A 19,264-nucleotide genomic window follows, 5' to 3' on the forward strand; every position below is an offset into this window, starting at 1 on the left:
AGAAGAGATGGATCCTTGAGTCAGTGATAGCGAATGACAGACATGAATTTTGCCCCCAAAGCTACAAGCAAGAACTATCCGAGGACTTTTGAGACCTACTGTCCTGATGGGATCTTAAATTAGTTAGCACTACCTAGTTCATTGTTTTAACACACATGTATTAGAGCAAGAACATATGACTTACATCAATAAATACTATCTGAAAATCTGATGAGAACATTTTACCATACCTTTTCTGAATGATTAAGCATATCCTGTGCTTGTTTTCTTTCTGCTTCCACTCTTTCAAGATTATTTTTAAGGTTTTTTACCTCTTCTTGTAAAGTTGTAATCCGAACTGCCATAAAAAAATCATTGAATATTAGTTACTGGACTTAGACCAGTAGTTTTTTCAATCTTCATTTTATTTATTTATTTATTTATTTATTTATTTTTATTTTATTTATTTTATTAATCTTTTCTTTCTGGGCCCCTAAAATATTTCTACCTTAAAAAGTTTCACATATGTGAAGGTTGTACATTATAAAGGAAAATAATCTTTTCAGCCATCCTTCATGCACACCATTAGAAATAGTCCACAGAAAACAAAATCACATGCAGACTGAGTATTTGCCTCCTATCAATCCTACAAGTGATACGCAAAACTTCTTTAATTTATGCAAATTTTGCTTTGGCATGCAGTAAATATTTTTTCCTGATATTAATTCCACTAATATTGTACTATATGTATATAAGGCACATTTCACAGAAAGTCAATCTTACATAAATCTACAGGTGCAAACGCAATATGCACTCCCCTGTGATTGAAGTGCTCTTCCATGGATAGAACTATTTTCCCCCCACGCTCTTCCACAGCGCCCTATGGGGTATTTTTCTAATTGGGAGTTTATACTAAAYACTAAGTAATATTATATATTTCTAGGCTGAATAATTTGCATTAGTTCCTTCAAAATAAGTAAATATACACAAAAATATTTTGAATTACTTTATATTACACTACCTTAGATACAATATATACACAGTAAGATGCAAAAATATACCTATCATAATTCTTAAATACATTTGTTTATAGTGTACCATGCTTAGATTAATTTTAAATATGAAAAGACATCCTAGCAATACCTAAGAGACTACATGAGACAGAAAAAGAAAAAGTCTTCTAGAATTTTGTATTTTTCTTATTCATTTAAAACGTACTTTTAAAATCAGCTGTATGTGTGTTTGAACTATATAAAGGTATTTGGATATATATGCCAGCAAGTACCTTACCCTGCACCCTTCAGATAAAGATCCCTTTTCTGCAGGCAAAAKTGCACAAAGTGCACAGAAGAGTCTTCTCATGCCACTTTGTACCTCCTGCTTGCAATTATTCTCAAACTTGACCAAACTACACTCAGTGATTCCAGAGGAACTTTACAGTCATTCAACTGAAACTGATTTACTATATTTGAAGCACAGTAAACAGGCAACTTGATTCTCGGTAGTTCTTACCTCATGCTAGAGAATATAAAGTTTACCTTAGAAAACAAAACAAAAAAACCAAAACTCTCCACACCTCTTTTCAGCCTATACAAGTAAGCAAAAGACTGTGCCTCACAGAAAATGATTTTTAGTACTGCAGATGGATGGTTTCAATTTGCAAGTTAGGAGACAGGATTGATTAGCATAGGTATAGTTATGAATTAATATATCTATATAGTTTCTGGTATGAGGAATCAGAAGTAAAAATGATAAAAAGTTCCAAGCATCTGTAAAAAGCAGAGTTACAAGGGTTTGCAGACCTGTATCCCTTATGATGCTTTTCATCTTGTTCATAAAAGTCATGTAGAAGCATCATAAAGGAATAAAAAAAACCCACAGTTAAACAATGAAGTAGCTTTCTCCACAAATGAAAGAAAGGCAGAGTACCTCAGATTGGCTGCTGCGCCACGGCAATAAGAAACAGTGCTGTTGCTTCTGTAACACTATGCCACCTTTTTCTATTTTTATACCATTGGTCTCAGGCTTTTAGTCAGGGCAGCCCCATGGACTTACAGTAGGTGGTTTCCACAGCTTGCTCTTTGATACTCTCCTTCCCAAGGGCCACTCAGACACAATTAGGAAGCTAGCTCTAATCTTCAGGAATTGTTCTAGTGAATCACACTCAGTTTGCAGGTTGGCTTTCCTGACTTTATGTAACTGTACTTTTGCAATTAAAATTGCAACTTTTTTTGATAAAAGTATAAATACAGAAGGATTACCTTGTAGCTCTCCAATCATTTCAGATCCATGACTTCTGTCCCGTCGTTCTGATTCCAAAGCTGCTTGCAGTTGATAAAAATCTTTCTCCACCTGCAGTTTTGTGCTTTCTAGACCTCTGCATCTTTCCTGCAGTTCTCTGTTCAGTGATTCTACCTGACTTAATGACTTGCTCATTTCTGTGTTACTCTTTCTCAGTCTTGCTGCTGTATCTGATTCTGTCCTTAGCAAATCATTGGCTTCTTCTAGCTGTTGAAATAAAATAGACAAGGTTCTCAAACAAAAATTACCAGGACCAATTTTGTTATATCTGAATGCTCAGTAATGATTTTCAAATCTAAGAAATAACAAAGATGATGAAAAGAAATAACATACTTGTTTCTCTAATTGTGTTTTCTTCTCATTTGTAATTTGTGAATGCTCGCTAATTTTTTTCAAGTCTTCTATCTGATCTTTTAGCGTGGACACTAAAGAGAAATTACAGTATTAATACTGCAGATCAAAACACAAACATGTTTAAACAGAAATTCCTAGCATATAATAGGTCTTCTGTTGGCTTTTTTCTGCCTCCCCCACCTTCTTTTTTTTAAAAAAACATTTTCTAAGTCAAATTCTATGCTTGTAGAATAACAATACACACATTGTAGAGAACAGAATTTGACAATAAGATAAAAATATTTTGAGTTTTAAGAAGAATGTAAGATAGTGAAAATTTTTCATGTGTTGATTATTTTAAAAGGTCCCTTTTAAAGTTGTGTAGCATTTAGGATGCTAAAATAGTGAATTATTCCTAAAATCACATCATACACTTCATCAGTTCAAACATTTGAAAAACATGGCATACCTTCATTTTCCGCATTCCGTCTTTTTTCATTCTCTTGTTCAAATTTTCTTTGGTAGTCATTTATCTTATGTTGTAATACCATTTTTTCCTTCTCAATCTGAGACACTGCTGTTTCTAAGTTCTTTCTTTGATTTCCCTAAAATTAAAAGCATTGGCATTTTCTGTTTACATTTTAAAGAATGATCCCTAAACCAGGATCAATGCAGCTAGCTCTAACAAGAAAACTGTTGCCTGTTTTCAGTGAATGAGTTCCTGGCTCCCATGAAAACATTTGCAGAAAAATGGCTTTTGAAAACTTCTACATGACAAATTTACAAAGCTTCTAGAAAAGTTATAGTTAGCACAATTATATATAAATATTAAAATGCTTATTAACAGAAAGCATGGAAAATCTATAGAAAATTATCTGTACACTAATTTTTAGAATTGCATTTTGATAGACTCCAATAAGGAAGACTAAGTAAAACATTTAGCATAGAAAACAGAAGTCACTGTGACTTCTAGAAGCAAAAAAATGTTTCTGAAAATGTTTACCAACAAAAAATACACATTTCCTGATGTTAAATTTTGAAATGTGGTAGCTTGGTCTCAAATATAAATTGAGAACAATTTTTTAAGTCACAGAACAAATGTCTTGAATTATGAGAGTAGTATCTATACTCTTTACTCACATAAGAAGACTTCAATGAGAAAAAAAGTTACCTCTTCATCCAGTTCTTTCATTATCTTGTCTAGCTTTATGTTTGAAGTTCTAAAAATAACAAATCATTTAGTAATATATGAGAAGGATATATTATACATGACTAGTGTTTTACTAGTTAAATAATTTGGGACCATTACTAAAATGAACATTCACATTTTAGCTAATGCTATTTTATTACAAACATTTTAAATTGAAGAAAATCATCCATCATTGGAAATAGTTTATAAAATACATTATTAAATATTCATCAACTTCGCTACAGATTATATACACAAAATTTTAGGTGTCATATTTTGTCCCTAAATCTGCAAGTGTAAAAATGATATACGTATACATATCATTAAAATTAGGATACCCTGGTGAACTGTTATTTTGCAATGGTCTACAAAAATTTCATCTAGTTGTGAACTTCCCAAGTATCTAAAATGGTTCATTCATTCAATAGTAGACAGCTCCCTACTAAGGATAAAGATATTTTATTTAAAAGTCTCTCTGTTGAAGCAATGTAAATGTGCATAATAAAATCTCCCAAAAGCAGTTTGATCTGGTTGACTGCCATAACACTGATACTACACCATTGTGTTTTTGTAGCTACTGAACTCTCTTCAAAGTGGCAATGAAAAAGGAATCGGACAATGTTCCCTGGCCAGTACAATAAATAGCAGCTACAGAAATATATCCAATTTACTAACTCTACAGTATACAGCATGACAAATCAAAGGAGACACTGCTGTGCTTTGACATCATCTTCAATATTACTTCAGCAAAACAGTTACTGAAGGGGAATTTAGTCTGTATGAATCTGAGTAAAAATGCCACGATTATCAAAAAACAAGATTCTCAACTGTTTGTTCATAAGCGTTCATAAGAAATAGGCAACAATTTTTCAGCCAGATACTTCTTCAACATGATAGAACAAAGAATTTAGAAAGAAAAGCGTTGTTCTTATTTATCAGTCACAGGGAAAAAATGCAGATCTCCAACAAGTACTGTGTATCTACAAATCAGAGAATGTCAATTTTAATATTCCAAAATATGCAATACATACAGTACTTTACAGTTTTCAAAAATCAGCGTGTCCATTGTGTACCTCAGTCCAGTAAAACGTTTGAACTCAGAGCCATCAGGTAAACTCAGATGGTTAAGTATTCAGAAAGAAAATGTGTTATGTGGATGCCAATGAAAACAAAGAATCTTCTTCATATTATACATGAGAAAACCATTCAAATATTGTTTTAGAATGATTTAAACCTGTGCCTAGAACTGCCTTGGAGGACTACAGTGTAATTCTTAATGTTATTCAGGTAATCCCTAAAAGCAGTAATACTGAGTTGAAGTGTTAGATGTATTTAAATTATGTAAACAATTAAAGTTCAAAGTCTCACCTGCACTTTTGCTCCATTTCATCTTTCAACTGCATTTCATTATGTAGTTGTTCTTCCAACTCATAGATCATCTTCTGCATATTTTCCAGCTTTAAATATATATTTGTACATGAAAGAACATGCATTAAATTTATGAGCTGCAAAAAAGTACTTCAGAATACCCAGTGCAGCTATCACAATCTACTCACTTATATCTAAAAACTATGTTCTTAGCATATTAAAATGTGATATTCCCCCCAAAATATTCTAAAAGTTAATTACAAGAAACAACTTTAATATTACGTAAATATAGAATATGAACCCACATAAAATTTTACAGTCATGAATACTTCCATTGAAATTCATGGGGCTAAGCTAAGTCAAGTCCTCCTTATTTTGAGTATTTTCAGAATCAGATGTAGGATATTACTGCACAGATATAATAAAATATTTTTATTAGCCTCAAAATTTCTCTTTTTCTAGCATGAACAACCACATACATTTTACAATGAATCTTCAAGCTCTCAACTAGTCCAGGAAGCAAAACCAGGCCTGTCAGTAATTATTAGTGGGAGGAAAGGGCTCTTGGTATCTATTTAGTTTGAGATATTTTTTACAGATATTACTGTACTAAGCTTTGAAAATAGTAACAAGTTTCAGATGTTAATACAGAATGTTACTGCACAGTATTTATTGTTGTTTGCCAGCAGGATAAATTCAGGAATTCCTTCTTTTCATGCAGTCTCAAAATATCTACTTTCACTGGATCTCTGGGCACAGTAATAACACTCTAAAACATCAGCAAAATCCTCAATTAACAACAAGATGGTGTCAACTTTAAGGAAGCTCATTAACACAAGCCTGCGTTGATTCACTCATCAAAACTTTCTGTCTCCTCTTGTCGGGATTTCAGCCTTATTTACTTTCCCACATCTCCTTCAACATTCCTGCAACTGCACAAAGGAGAATCACAGCCCTAACCTAGAGTCTCTACAAAGCAACGTATTCAAGCAGTTCTGACATTTTCTGTCTTGTTGCTTGTTCCAGCTTTAGAAACTCTGACAATTGTCTGACTTCTTTTGCACAATCATCCCAGAAAAAGCAGCAACAGAACAGTTCTTCCTTCGTCTGACTCTTCCTTTCCTTCTTTTCCTACAAAACACACCTAGAGAAACTAGAACTGCATGCTAGGATAATGAAAAGGAGACAAACTGTGCTTGTCTCCATTCTTTCTTGATGGAAACAGTGAATGTGTTCTCAACAAGGACTGTTCTCTGTTCAGTTCTAACTAAGATCTCATGGTTGGAGAGGTATTAAAGCATGCTTTATCCATATTAAATTAGAAAGCTGTATGTGAGATTTTTTTGCCTACTTCCAGGCAGGCATTTTTCTTACTTCCTACACTTTAAATCATTTCTCTTCTCCTATTCAGCAGGAAAAAACATGGAGCACTCAGATGCTCTCAAGAACAGGAGATCCTTTGTCATTTCCTCTTTCTTTCTTCCACTCCCTTAAGCTGCTCTGAAGTATTCAGAGGAGGAACAGACATGACGACTGTGGACTAACTAAAAGAAACTTGCATATTTTATATATTCACTACTTGGTATTCTTTAAATGTACTACTATGCATTCTATATATTTACTACCACAAGGCTTTGAGAGAGGAAGGAAATACTATACTTCTGCTGAGCACTAACAAAACAGTTCTGGTAAACTAATTACTGGTGTGACATATAACACCATTTAGAAGAGACAATGGTTGTAGTCAGAAACCACAGAGATGGGCTCTAAATCAAAACTTTGAGGATAAGGAAAGGAGAACTACTACATAAAACATTTCATCTGTAGGAACCACTAAGAAATAAAGCAAGACTATTTAAAGGCTAGCTCTCCCTTTACTAATAAGGGACCACAGATAATACATAAAAATGAAGGAGCAGGAAGTTGTTTCTACATAATTGCTCTTCCATTTCTTGGTTGCTCATTTTATAGCCCTTCCACACAGGCTGTGTAAAGAAACTAAATGGGAGGGATAAGGAACAGGTCCATAATGACATCTGGCAACAGAGGTATTTCTGTACTTACTCTTGCCACCCTGACCTCTATTGCCTTCTCTTGCTTCTTTCTGTCTCTGGAAGCCTTTACAGTACTATACCCCAAGGGGCTTATGTCAACATGCTGGGCGGTCAAATTACATTAGTACCAGAACACAGGCTTCCAGAGACATTTTTGCACAATCTGATCTCAACAGCTTAAAAAATATCCCAAGAAAAACCTGTGTTACAATTAACAGTCGGGATAAAAACATCCCTTTATATTTTAGTTTGTTCTCAGTTTCCATGTGGGGGGTGGGAGAGGGACTATGGAAAAGCCTGCCTATAGCAGAGGGGTCAACAGGAAAAAAAAAAAAAAAMCCCTCTGAAACGGCCATACATTTTTACCACCAGGACTTAGTGCATCTGGTTCTGCATCCTGCACAATGAAAACAATGAAGACCCACTGCAGAAGACTCTGTGAATCTCCTCCTTCTTAGTATCTGCACTGCTTACAGGAGTTTATGGCAGGCCTAAATCAAAGTAAATAATCAGATCTTCAAACAGGTTTGAAATTTAGTTAAAGTATATTGAATTCCATTTTTCTCCAACTTTATGGTCCAATTCTGTGAAGTTTTACACACTTGCAAAACCCAATGAATTTCTTGGAAATTTCTGGCACTCATGTCCTCCCAGAAGACACTCAGTACCATGCAGAACTGCAGATAGCCCAGGCAGTATCTTGTGTTATATTTCCATAACTAATTAATTGCTAACCATATGTCAACATTACCATTTTCATTGCAGCATGTAATGAAAGAAAAACAGCTGAGAAAGAAGCATGGGGTAAACACACCTTGTAGTAAAGACTTAACATTTATTTATATCTCTCTATATCGCCCATATCCTTTCAGAGCTCCACCTCCCAAATTCATTAAAATTACAGGACATTTGAATAGGCCTGACAATACAGACAGACTCTTGAGGTATTTTTTTAACTACATGAAGGTGCCTATATTCCGCTTATTTTGCCAAATCTGTTTAGCAATTCTCTTCAAAGTCTACCAAAGGCCAAAACACAGCTTTAAGTACCCACAAACATTTGAAATTCTGGCCTGATATTTTTAAATGCTGATGAGTTAAAAAAGAAAAAGTTCAGTTTAATGCTTAATGAATTCAGTTAACCAAATAAAACACATAACTTGTTCCCCTACCCTTTACACATTTTCTATGGGTAATATCATGTATCATTAAAACCTTTATAAGTTTTTATAAAAGAGAACAGGTATTGATATCTGCTTGTCTTCCATTTTAAATGGAAAACAATAGAACAAAATACTAACAGGGTAAATCACAGTCAAAGTTAAAAAGATTTCTTTTAGAGCTAATTATCAATTATTTTGACAGAGTGTTTTCTATTGGGAAGAATGCCAATTTGTTAAATACCAACCCATTCTATAGGAATAGGTTAATTTACATCAGTACTTATAGAAAGTCTAAGCAGACCTTGTTTCCCGCACCTCCATTTACTTTCCTGGTAACCTGACTGCCAAGCAGCTCGGGAAGCAGTAACTGAAAGAGCTCCTGAACATCCCTGGGCGCTTGCTAGGTGAACCGCTATGTAAATGCAGATCCTCAGTGCCCCAATTCCCAGTAGCCTGTGGGGCTCGCTGGGAAGGGAGTAGGATACCCAAGTTTTGACTATTATTTTTGAGAAAGAGCAGAACTCCTGCTCTGCTAATCCTTCTACCACCCCCTCTTAGCTCATGGGAGCTCCAGCTTCAGTGTTGTACCAGTGGGTTTCTGGGAAGTCCATGCTTTTCTAAAGGTAAAAAACCTAAATTTCAGTTCCATAAAAAAAAGCAGTTCCAGCTTATTTTATCCCAGTTGGGGAAAATTAACTTCAAAGTTTTATGAAGAACTCAAAGCTGATTGAAAAAGTGGGGTTAACAGGCATGCCATACTAAACAGTTAAAATTAATGTATCAATTTTCCATATTCCAAAACACTGAAACAATTTGAAACATTTAGAACTCAAGCATTTGATACTCATATACTCAACAGACTCTTCGCTAGAATCTAACAAAACTTAAATCAGTTAGACATACCACACTTTTATCCACATTGGAGCCTGTTCTGTTATCGTTGGAATTTTCTGCAGACACAGCTAAATACCTATAACAATATATAAAAAGTTATTTTAAGAGTTGCTTAAAAGCAAGTTTGTGAAAGACAGAATATAATCAAAATTAAAAAGATCCCCCAGATTTTTTGCTCCAAATGAGGACAACCAAATTCAGATTTTTCATTTCTGTATTATACTTTAAGATTTAAGCATATTTAATTGAAAAACACACATAATTTACAGTACAATTTGTCTTTAAGTGTAAAGGAGAAAGCTGCAATAGAAGCCCTCTAGAAAAAAAGGTTTCTGCCAAGTACTAATACAACTACTTTTCTTTTTTTATAAGCTATTAAAAAAAAAGTTTTGCTTTCCATGGTTACAACACTCTCATTGGCTCTTACTCCATAAATATTTACTCAGGCACTTATGCAGCAAGTAGTACCAATTAAGCAAGCCCTGCAGAGACTGCACGTGGAACTTCCAACAAAGCTCCTCAGAGCTTCACACACAAGGAGTTTGCCCTGAAGCCAGTATGCTTATTTTATGTAACAGTGTTTTCTAAAATAACAAGAATTTCTAACTTTTATTTATCATGATTCTGAATGTCAGATAAAGAAACACGAATGATTATCTTAAAATTCCTTCAGTATTTGATATGACATTCTTGGCCTGGTAACTGACCCAGAGAGATGTAAAGGGTCTCTAACTGCAGCAGATTATGCAAGGGAGAAATCTCCGACACATGAACTGAGGAAGATGGACACATCCCCTTTTTTGTTACACACGAATATCTTCATATATACAAACACCTCTCCAAAAGATCAAGGAGGGTAAGATCAAAGACAACTGAAAAGCAAAGGTCAAATAAAACGTCTCAAGGCTGCTTACATACARTCAAATGACAAAGAGGAAATGTGACAACTCCTTACAGAAAAGGGTTTGACAGCCCCGAGTACAGAAGCCAGCATCTCTTGCACACAAGGGTTGCTGAGCAGAGCAAATGTGATGTTTAAACAGGCACGACCCCAGGGAAGGTAGAGTAGGAACAAACCACACAGCTTAACCAGGACCCAGAAGAGACCGCAGAGCCACACAGCTCACAGCGCTGTGAACTGTTCTCAGCTACGGTTCCAAAATCTGTTTCGGGATGGACCCAGAGAGCACGCCTGAGCAAGTAAAGCCAAGCTGGAGCTGCCTGCTTCGTTGTAGGTGAAGCTCCATAATGAACAACCATCTTTCCTAGTTTATGATCAAATTTTAGGAAGAATTTTATACTAAAAGATTGTTTCACTAAAAGTCACATCATTTTCCCAATCCCTCATCACCTTAAACTCTCCAAGCATATATGAAGTGAGATAAAATCTAAGGAGAGTGGAAGGCAATTATACAATTTGGGTTTTTTTTCCCTATGCTTAAACTGTTTTCACTATATAAAGGAAATAAAAATCAGGATTACAAGTTTAGAAAGTTTGAATGGTCATTTCAGACTTTCCAAGACTATCACATCAGCAGATTACTATGGGATTAAAATCAGTTCTAGGACAGCACTGTAGTTCTCATAACTCTACAAAGTAACAATAGTATTAAGTAGAAGACTTCTTTAATGACAGTAAAGCATAGCCTTTTAGTGCTCTAAATTGCTGGTACTGTCCCCCAGGAAGGAAGAGGCTAAGAGAAGAAATTGTTATTAACAAGCCTCCATATGCCACTTCACTTTCTTGATATTTTCCAAAATCTTCCCACATTCATGCAATGCGAAATTTAGRACTTTTTATTACAGACTAAAATCAGAAAAGTTGAGAAATTCCTGGACTGGTGAATTAACACAAACTGTCTACAAAGCTTGCAAGTCCTTCTACTCCTTAATAAGCAAGAAACAAAATAAACATCCCAGCCTTTTGCATAGATGGAAAGAATTTCACCACAGGCTTGGAAAAGCATTTACTCTTCCATCCAAGGATGGATAACAGATTTATTTCCTTTAAGACTCTCTTATCCTTAAATCTCCTATAAGATTTAGCTCTTATTAAGCCTGACAGACATCCAGCATGGCGGATATGCCAGAGGGCTGTGCTGCCATTCAGAGAGACCTGGCCAGGCTGGAGAGGTGGGCGGAGAGGAACCTCATGAAGTTCAACAGAGGGAAGTGCAGGGTCCTGCACCTGGGGAGGAATAACCCCAGCCACCAGGACAGGTTGGGGGTTGACCTGCTGGAAAGCAGCTCTGCTGAGAAGGACCTGGGAGTGCTGGTGGACACCAGGTTAACCATGAGGCAGCAATGTGCCCTTGTGGCCAAGAAGGCCAATGGTACCCTGGGGTGCATCAGGAAGAGTGTTGCCAGCAGGTTGAGGGAGGTGATTCTCCCCCTCTACTCAGCCCTGGTGAGGCCACATCTGGAGTCTGCATCCAGTTCTGGGCTCCCCAGTACAAGAGGGATGTGGCACTACTGGAGCAAGTCCAGCGAAGGGCTACAAAGATGATTAGGGGACTGGAGCATCTCTCTTATGAGGAAAGACTGAGAGAGCTGGGCCTGTTTAGCCTGGAGAAGAGAAGGCTGAGAGGAGATCTTATCAACGTGTACAAGTATCTGAAGGGAGGGTGTCAAGAGGATGGAGCCATACTCTTTTCAGCGGTGCCGAGCAACAGGACGCGAGGCAACGGGCACAAACTGAAACACAGACACTTCCATCTGAACATGAGGAAAAACTTTTTCACTGTGAGGGTGACAGAGCACTGGAACAGTTGCCCAGAGAGGTTGTGGAGTCTCCTTCTCTGGAGATATTCAAAACCCGCCTGGATGCAGTCCTGTGCAATGTGCTCTAGGTGACCCTGCTTGAGCAGGGGGGTTGGACTAGATGATCTCCAGAGGTCCCTTCCCACCTCAACCATTCTGTGATTCTGTGATTCTGTGAAAAGCAGCTTTCAAAGTAAGAAAAAGTTATCAAGATTTTTGAATGTACATAGTGCCTACGTAGTGAATAATGACTGTTTAAGTATGAAAGAATATAATTTTAACTGATGTCATTTAAAGTCTTCTAAGCAACAGTGAACATTTTAAAGCATCGCAGTCTCACTCTGCAGCTCATGAGTATTTTGGGAAAAAAAAAAAATTATGAGGCAGATAACAGGCAAGTAGAAAATACCTTATTGTTTCTAGTAAGCCAGAGAGAAGTTGAGAGGGTTTAATTTATCACATGCCTACAAATTGACATAAAACAGGGAAGCCTCATATACAGCTCAGGGACAGTGCTTCATAGTGACATTAAGCTGTATTTCCTAAAGCCTTGAACCCTCCTGGTTCAGGTCTCTGCATATATAATTCATTGCTCTGTAGGCGGTTCTGCCTAATAGTGGCATAGTGCATTATTCTTGATCAGTTGCCACAGCACCACTATATAATATTGGTAGCTCAGAATAAGACATTCACAAAATCAGTGTGATATTTTAAGGTACTGATCAAGTACCTTAAAGGCTACCATCATCATGGAACTGTCAAGAAATGTAATTTAGTAGGATTCTGAATCATTACTAAAATTCTGAAAGAGTTTGTTACTAAATACATAGACAATCTAAATACTGGTAAGAGTCAGAAACAGTCTTGATGAGAATATACTGTTAGCTCGCTTTCTCTTTACATACCGACGGTTGCTGTAGTATGTAAATCCTACAAAAGGTAGCTGGTTTCCCACAAATGCTTTTGGTATGGGGAATGTTTCTTCCTCTCCTTTGTCTTCTTCCAAATCATCAAAGTTACTAGTGTCAATGTCACTACTTAAGTCAGGCACAACTGGTGCTACAGCTAGAAAAGGAAGAAAATGATTATATGATAATACCATCACTCAAGCGACATAACCAAGAATTTTTGAAAATTTCTTTGTGGTATCTAGGAAATCTTGTTCCTTAGTACAGGGTAAATAAAATACTAAATTTGAAAGAGTCTTCCATTAAAAAGAAAAATGGCAGTCCTTTTGCTAACATGATACATAAGTAAGCCAGATCAGTATCTCTGAAAAAAGCATGATACTTACTGTCTCTGAGAGTTTCCCAAGCCCACTGATCATTTTTGAAGAAGAGGTGCCGTTTAATTTCTTCTACACCATTTCGTCCTAGCCTCACTTCCCTGCAAAGAGTTTTTGATTTCAGTGTAGCATGGAAGATTACATAAATCATTCTCAGGGAAATAAAGACTCATTCTAAGGCACATCTAACAAGGCAAAAAAATTCTCTCTCAAACTAAGGTAAGAACTAGTCTTATCTTTTAAAGTTTTTATATAACTATAGCAGCTCAGCTGGTGCATTTTGCAATATAATCTATTTTTAAGCCTTGTCTATAATGATGTGCTGCTGCTACTGTTGCCCCCATCACAGCCTGGTTACACAGCTGTCAAGAAGCAGCTAGATTCCACTCTTTCTAGGAGTTCACGCTGTTCTTAGACTCCCATGCAGGCCAGCAGAGGCAACAGCCCCCCACCTCTTGGTAGCACCAGGTCTCAAGTAAAGGTTATGTCTACATTAATGAGTAGAACGATACAAAGGAGTGCATCCACAGAGCGAAACAGTTGGTGCTGAAGATCTGCCTAACACCCACATTTCAGATGGGTTTCCTTTGGACTGACTCTACTCTGATCTTGTGGACTGAATACCCATAAGCAGCTGGAGTGCATTAGGGGCACTCCTGAAATGCACCTCTTGCTTTAGTTTCATACAAAAGAAATCCATTTTGCATGCCCCTCACAACACACTGCAACACAGACCAAAGTAACTGTAAGTGTTACCAAGGCATAACAGTTCTTATTCAAACTAAAAATTAGGGTAGATGCTCCCATAGTAGCAGCATCTCCCTTCCCCCACCATACATGAGCCTCCCCAACAGAGCAGCAGCAAACATCAGGGACTTCCCTCCCAACTTCTGGGACTGGACAGGATGAAACTGATGCTACCACCTGTCCGGCTGTCAGGAACACCAGTTAGTAACCATTTTAGATTAGACAAAATGCTACTTCAAGGTACACAAAGTAACTTAAAGACTTTGACAGAAGCTTTAAAAAAATGCTTGACTAACAAGTTAAAATAGCCTTCCTATTCTTTAAGGATGCATTAGCATCTTGCTTATGTTGTAGATAAGACAAGAATAAAACCCAACTCCTATAAAAAAAACCCTCAACTGATGGAAATGCATTCACATCTAGCCATGGTAGCACCTAAATGGGAACAGTGTTCACTGCATTCATGCCAAGACAATGGTTTTCCACTACTGTTCAGTAGTTTCGAAATCCACATAAACACAACAAAAAACATGTATGTTTTTTAACATGAGAAGAAATTCTCCTAACGAAGGTTTACTTTCATTTTGAATAAAGTTTAAATCTTACCTATCAGTTAGAAAGGCACAAATAAGGTTTTTCGCCTCTTTAGAGATCTCATTGTCATCCGGGAAAGTAAGGGAGTTCTTATGATTCATTATCTTACTGTATGTTCCAACCAAAGAATCTGCATAAAAAGGTGTATCACCTGAAAAAGCAGAGTGCAAAAATTAAAAAGCACGGCATCAGAAGTGTTATAGATTTGATTTATAAAAGCATATGAATTACATAAGCACCATACATAAGCAATTGTTAGTAAGTGAACATGAGGCAAACACAAATGTTTGAGAACTGTGCCAGAATATTACTGAAACACATACTTAATGCCTCTGAAAACTATAACTATTTTGTAAATACCAAGATCAGTACCAAGCTTACAGTGGAAAAATTATAAATGAAGCACTTAAAAACAACAGTGATATTTTAACAGCAAGTCTAGGAAGTACTGCAGTCAGTTTTGATGATCCTATCACTCACCTACAAGCATCTCATACAAAAAGACTCCAACTGACCACCAGTCACATTCCCGTCCATAGTAACCATCACCACCCTGGGACTTCAATACTTCGGGAGAGATATAGTCTGGTGTTCCCACAGCTGTATCACATCGTACCATACCTTCCTACAGTGAGAAAGAAAATAGCACAAATATAAGAGCCAAAACTGCAAGCCATTTCAAGAGTTTACGCAGCCTAAGCAACACCTCTGTTCTTAAACAAATGTTCTTTAAGTTCTCCTACTCATGTCAATGTAAATGTTGCATATACTGAGAGTACCACATTTTTAGATGTACAGTAAACAGGGAAAACAGCTCTGTTAGCATACGTGGGTCACATCAGGGATTCTGCTAACAGAATTAGCTAGACTGCAAGCTTTTCGGCTCCAACCCAATATACTTAATGCCAGGAAAACTGCAATATAGGCAGGGTCTTGAAACCCTAAGTTGACAGACTTTGAAATGGGTAACACATGAGAAGAATGCTTCATGTTCTTCACACATAGCAGAAAGAGCTGGCAGAACAGAGGCAATCACTTGAAACTGTGATCTAGAATACTGAACCTGCAATCAACACCACAAGCTGCTTTCCAGTATTCAGACAATTTTGAAATAATCCTATGCTATTTCTAAAAATGGATCAGTAGAAAAATGTACATAAGCTAAGTACATAAAACTAAGTAAATATAACAGATTAAAATCCAGTCTTGCATATGCAACAAATCCAGAATGCACCTAAATTAAGCTCCTATTCTGAGAAGTTTCTCTCCCAGCAAGAAACTTTTCTCTTTCAAAATACTAGGGGAGCCTAAGACTAACCCCTTGCATCTGAAGCTAGCTTTATTCAGCACAGCACAAAATGTAAAGTGTTGTTGACACAAGTTTACATCTGCAACAGTAATATACAGCAAAGTTTCATCATATGGATTTTTCTTTTCTTTTTTGGCACTTCCAGCTTAAGCACTAGGATAATACTTTTCTGTGTATCAAAATACCTCATTGTTAAAAAAAGAATCAGTCAAGAACTAATCTGTAATAAGTTTGAAACAAAGCCAAACTGTGTGTCAGATATTCCACTGAAATGGACTGGTTGTGACTTGAGGCAGTTCCTTCAATTTGCACGTGTAACTTGCAGTTGGTTTTCATTGGTGCCTTTTGTTTATAGCAAAGCAGCTACACAAAGTCATTTATTCAGAGCTCCTGGAGTATGCTGGGAGGTCACGATCGATGTATTACACAGAATCTATTAAGCACCACCTTTGTCAGATTAATCTCCTAGTTTATAGGTGTAGGCTGACACAAACCAATCAGAGCTTCATGTAAGGAACAGCAATGTTTTACAGTACAAATATTGTTCTAGATTTTGGTTTTTTTAGTGACCTTGGCAATATATTTTTAAGAATAATTTCATGACACTCTTTAACCTGCTTACTTCAGGTTTGCATTTTTATGCATAAAGAATAGTAGTGAGAACAGATTGGAACCTTGGACTCTTCTCATCTGGCTGAAAGGTTTTCAGTAAATTTTATATTCACAAACATAAAAGCAAGTTTAGAAATATATGACTACCTTGTTCATCTTCATACAAGTACCAAAATCTGCTAGTTTTAAGTGACCAGCTTTATCTAGCAGCATATTATCAGGCTTCACATCTCTGAAAGGAAGAAAAATGTATGTGTGTAAGAGTTAATAAATAAATTTAACTTATGAAAAGAATAAAAGTCAACCATTTTTCAGCTTTGACAAAGCAAGGAAAAAACAACATGAAAACACAACCACTTCCTCCATTTCAGCCCGTTCTCTCAAAGTACAAAGACTGCTGAACTGCCACATTTAAAAGAAAAGAGGATAATATGGATGTGGGAATAGAGTCTCTTCAAGCAACCAAATTTAACAGGTCTGGGCACTACTCTTGAACCTCAGGTACCTAAAATCATTGACTGGTTCAAGTCCCTCTCCACTAGGATCCAGGTAACTAAGATTAACTACAGAAAAAAATCCCTTCTGGTTCTGAGTTAGCCACCTCAAATAGACCTTGAAAGCATAGCTCTTCCTCTGTACCACTTCTATTTTAAGAGAACAAATGTATGCCATTTCCAGAAGTATACTACTATGAAGAAACGTTTTGCTGTCACTCAAAAGTAGTATCTTATGCCCTTTTCCACAAAGTAGTTCTGTTGCAGAAAAGAAGTTTTCATAAACTGGTAAGGTTCAGCAAATAAAATATTATTAAGTATACTGTAGCAGAATAATAATAAGAAACCTAAGGTGAATTTCAGGAGAAAGTAGATTTCCTTAAAGAGAACTTCTGGTCATAACTGGTAAAATGAAGATTTAGCATTACCTATCTCAGGGAGTACAGTGGAAATATGTTAATATATTCATAGAAAAATTTTGGTTGGGAGGGATTTCTGGAAGACATCTGGTCCAAATCCCTGCTCAAAGTAGGGCTAACTTTGAAGTCAGATCCAACTTTAAAATTACATCAGGTTGCTCAGGGTCATAGACAGTCAAGTTTTGAATTTCTCCAAGGATGGAGATTCCACAACCTCTCTAGGCCTCTCTTCCATTGTTTGACCACCCTCACAGTGAAAAAACGTTTCCCAATATATTCCTTTTCTGCAAATTGCATCCACTGCATCTTGTCCCTTCACCRTGCAACTCCAAATCTGACTCCATCTTCTCTATATTCTATTAGGCAGCTGAAGATCGGTGCATTCTGTCTCACCAGCAGGCTGCTCAGTTCATAAACGAAGACATTACACAGTGCTGACGCCACTATTGAACCCTGAGGAACTGCTAGTAGCTGGCTGTCAGCTGGAGTTTGTATTACTGAGCACAAGCCTTTGAGCCAAGTTTTCCACTCACACTGCAGTCCACTAGTCAAACCATCTCTCTCCAATCCGATTACATCAAAAGTTTTGCTAAAGTCAAGATAAATATCATCCACTGCTTTCCCCTCATCAGGGGAGCCAGTCATCTCATCACAGAGAGCAATCAGGTCAGTCTGGCATGCTTTGCCCTTGGAAAATCCAGACTGGCTGTTCCCAATCACCTTCCTGTCCTTGGAAATGGTTTCCTGAGATTTTACTCCACAGCATTCTCAGAGATTTTGGTTAGGCCTATCAGCCTGCAGTTTCTCAGATCCTCCCCTCTTTGCCCTTCTTGGAGCAAGACAGGTAAGACATTCTTGGGACAAGACGTTTGCCTCTTACCAGTCATCAGGAACCTCCTGAGTGCCACAGTCTCACAATGACATCAGCCAGTTCCCTCAGGACCTTCAGTTTATTCCACATAGTCCCATGCACATGTATATGTCCAGTTTGCAAATGCGGGACCTAACTTGATCTTCCTCCACTAGGCTAATACTTCACTTGCTTTGACTCTGCCACTAGGCACAGGGACCCAGGAGGTCTGAAAGCGAACCTTATCAATGAAGACTGAGGCAAAGGCAGGACCCCAGCCTTCTCCATGTCTTTTGTCACGAGGCCCCTGCTCCACTGAGCAGTGGGCCCACATTTTCATCATTTTCCATTCATTCCACAAATTTGGATAGACCAACTTCAGCTGGAAACAAATTCCAAAAAGCTCCTGGTGTCAAAGTCACCTAAAATGTTAGGAAAGAACCCACAGTCCTATCAGCAACTTCTAGCACTTGCTTTCTAAAGCTTGTAATACATGTGTACAAATGAGTCAGCTAGATAATTTATCTATTAGATTTAGCACAGCAACATCATTAATGCTACTCCAGATCCTACTCAAGCAATGGATTAATAGGACTTTTTGTTTTGTTTTGCACTTTTGCAAAAGCTTAGGTGTTAACACTAATCTTCTGGCAAAATCACAAATTGAGAATTTATTTACTATGCCTTTCTGAAACTGTTCCTGCACTTTCAAGTTGAAAAAAAAAAATTCTTCTGCTTCTAGTTAGTATAATCCAAAGCTAACATTAGATAAAAGTTCAAATATCAACCAGAAAACATCTCAATCTATCCAACAGGTGATTACATTTCAGTAGAGGACAAGTACATAATACGCAAACTGAGAGCTAAGTTCTCTCTGCTCTGTGCCTCTATTTTCCCTCTTGCCCTTTGTCTT

The 19,264-nt window shown here is 37.0% G+C and overlaps 1 protein-coding gene across 3 annotated transcripts in view; it reads right to left on the bottom strand.

Annotated features, from left to right (window-relative positions):
• ROCK1 (Rho associated coiled-coil containing protein kinase 1) overlaps positions 1-19,264 on the bottom strand; it is a 91,900-nt gene that overhangs the window by 35,373 nt on the left and 37,263 nt on the right. For 2 of the 3 annotated variants that reach the window (XM_026058600.1, XM_026058602.1), the window contains exons 6-17: positions 16,736-16,820; positions 15,148-15,292; positions 14,680-14,818; positions 13,336-13,427; positions 12,947-13,106; positions 9,291-9,357; positions 5,171-5,259; positions 3,785-3,833; positions 3,083-3,218; positions 2,614-2,705; positions 2,241-2,487; positions 231-337 (exon numbers count right to left, since the gene is read on the bottom strand). In XM_026058600.1, the coding sequence (XP_025914385.1) occupies positions 231-337; positions 2,241-2,487; positions 2,614-2,705; positions 3,083-3,218; positions 3,785-3,833; positions 5,171-5,259; positions 9,291-9,357; positions 12,947-13,106; positions 13,336-13,427; positions 14,680-14,818; positions 15,148-15,292; positions 16,736-16,820 (1,408 nt within the window). Of the gene's footprint in view, positions 1-230; positions 338-2,240; positions 2,488-2,613; positions 2,706-3,082; positions 3,219-3,784; positions 3,834-5,170; positions 5,260-9,290; positions 9,358-12,946; positions 13,107-13,335; positions 13,428-14,679; positions 14,819-15,147; positions 15,293-16,735; positions 16,821-18,381; positions 18,723-19,264 lie in introns of those variants that run through there. The other variant, XM_026058601.1, reaches the window with a different exon arrangement.

Source organism: Apteryx rowi, unplaced genomic scaffold (assembly GCF_003343035.1).
Source record: "Apteryx rowi isolate R43461 unplaced genomic scaffold, aptRow1 scaffold_149, whole genome shotgun sequence".
Taxonomy (NCBI): Eukaryota; Metazoa; Chordata; class Aves; order Apterygiformes; family Apterygidae; genus Apteryx; species Apteryx rowi.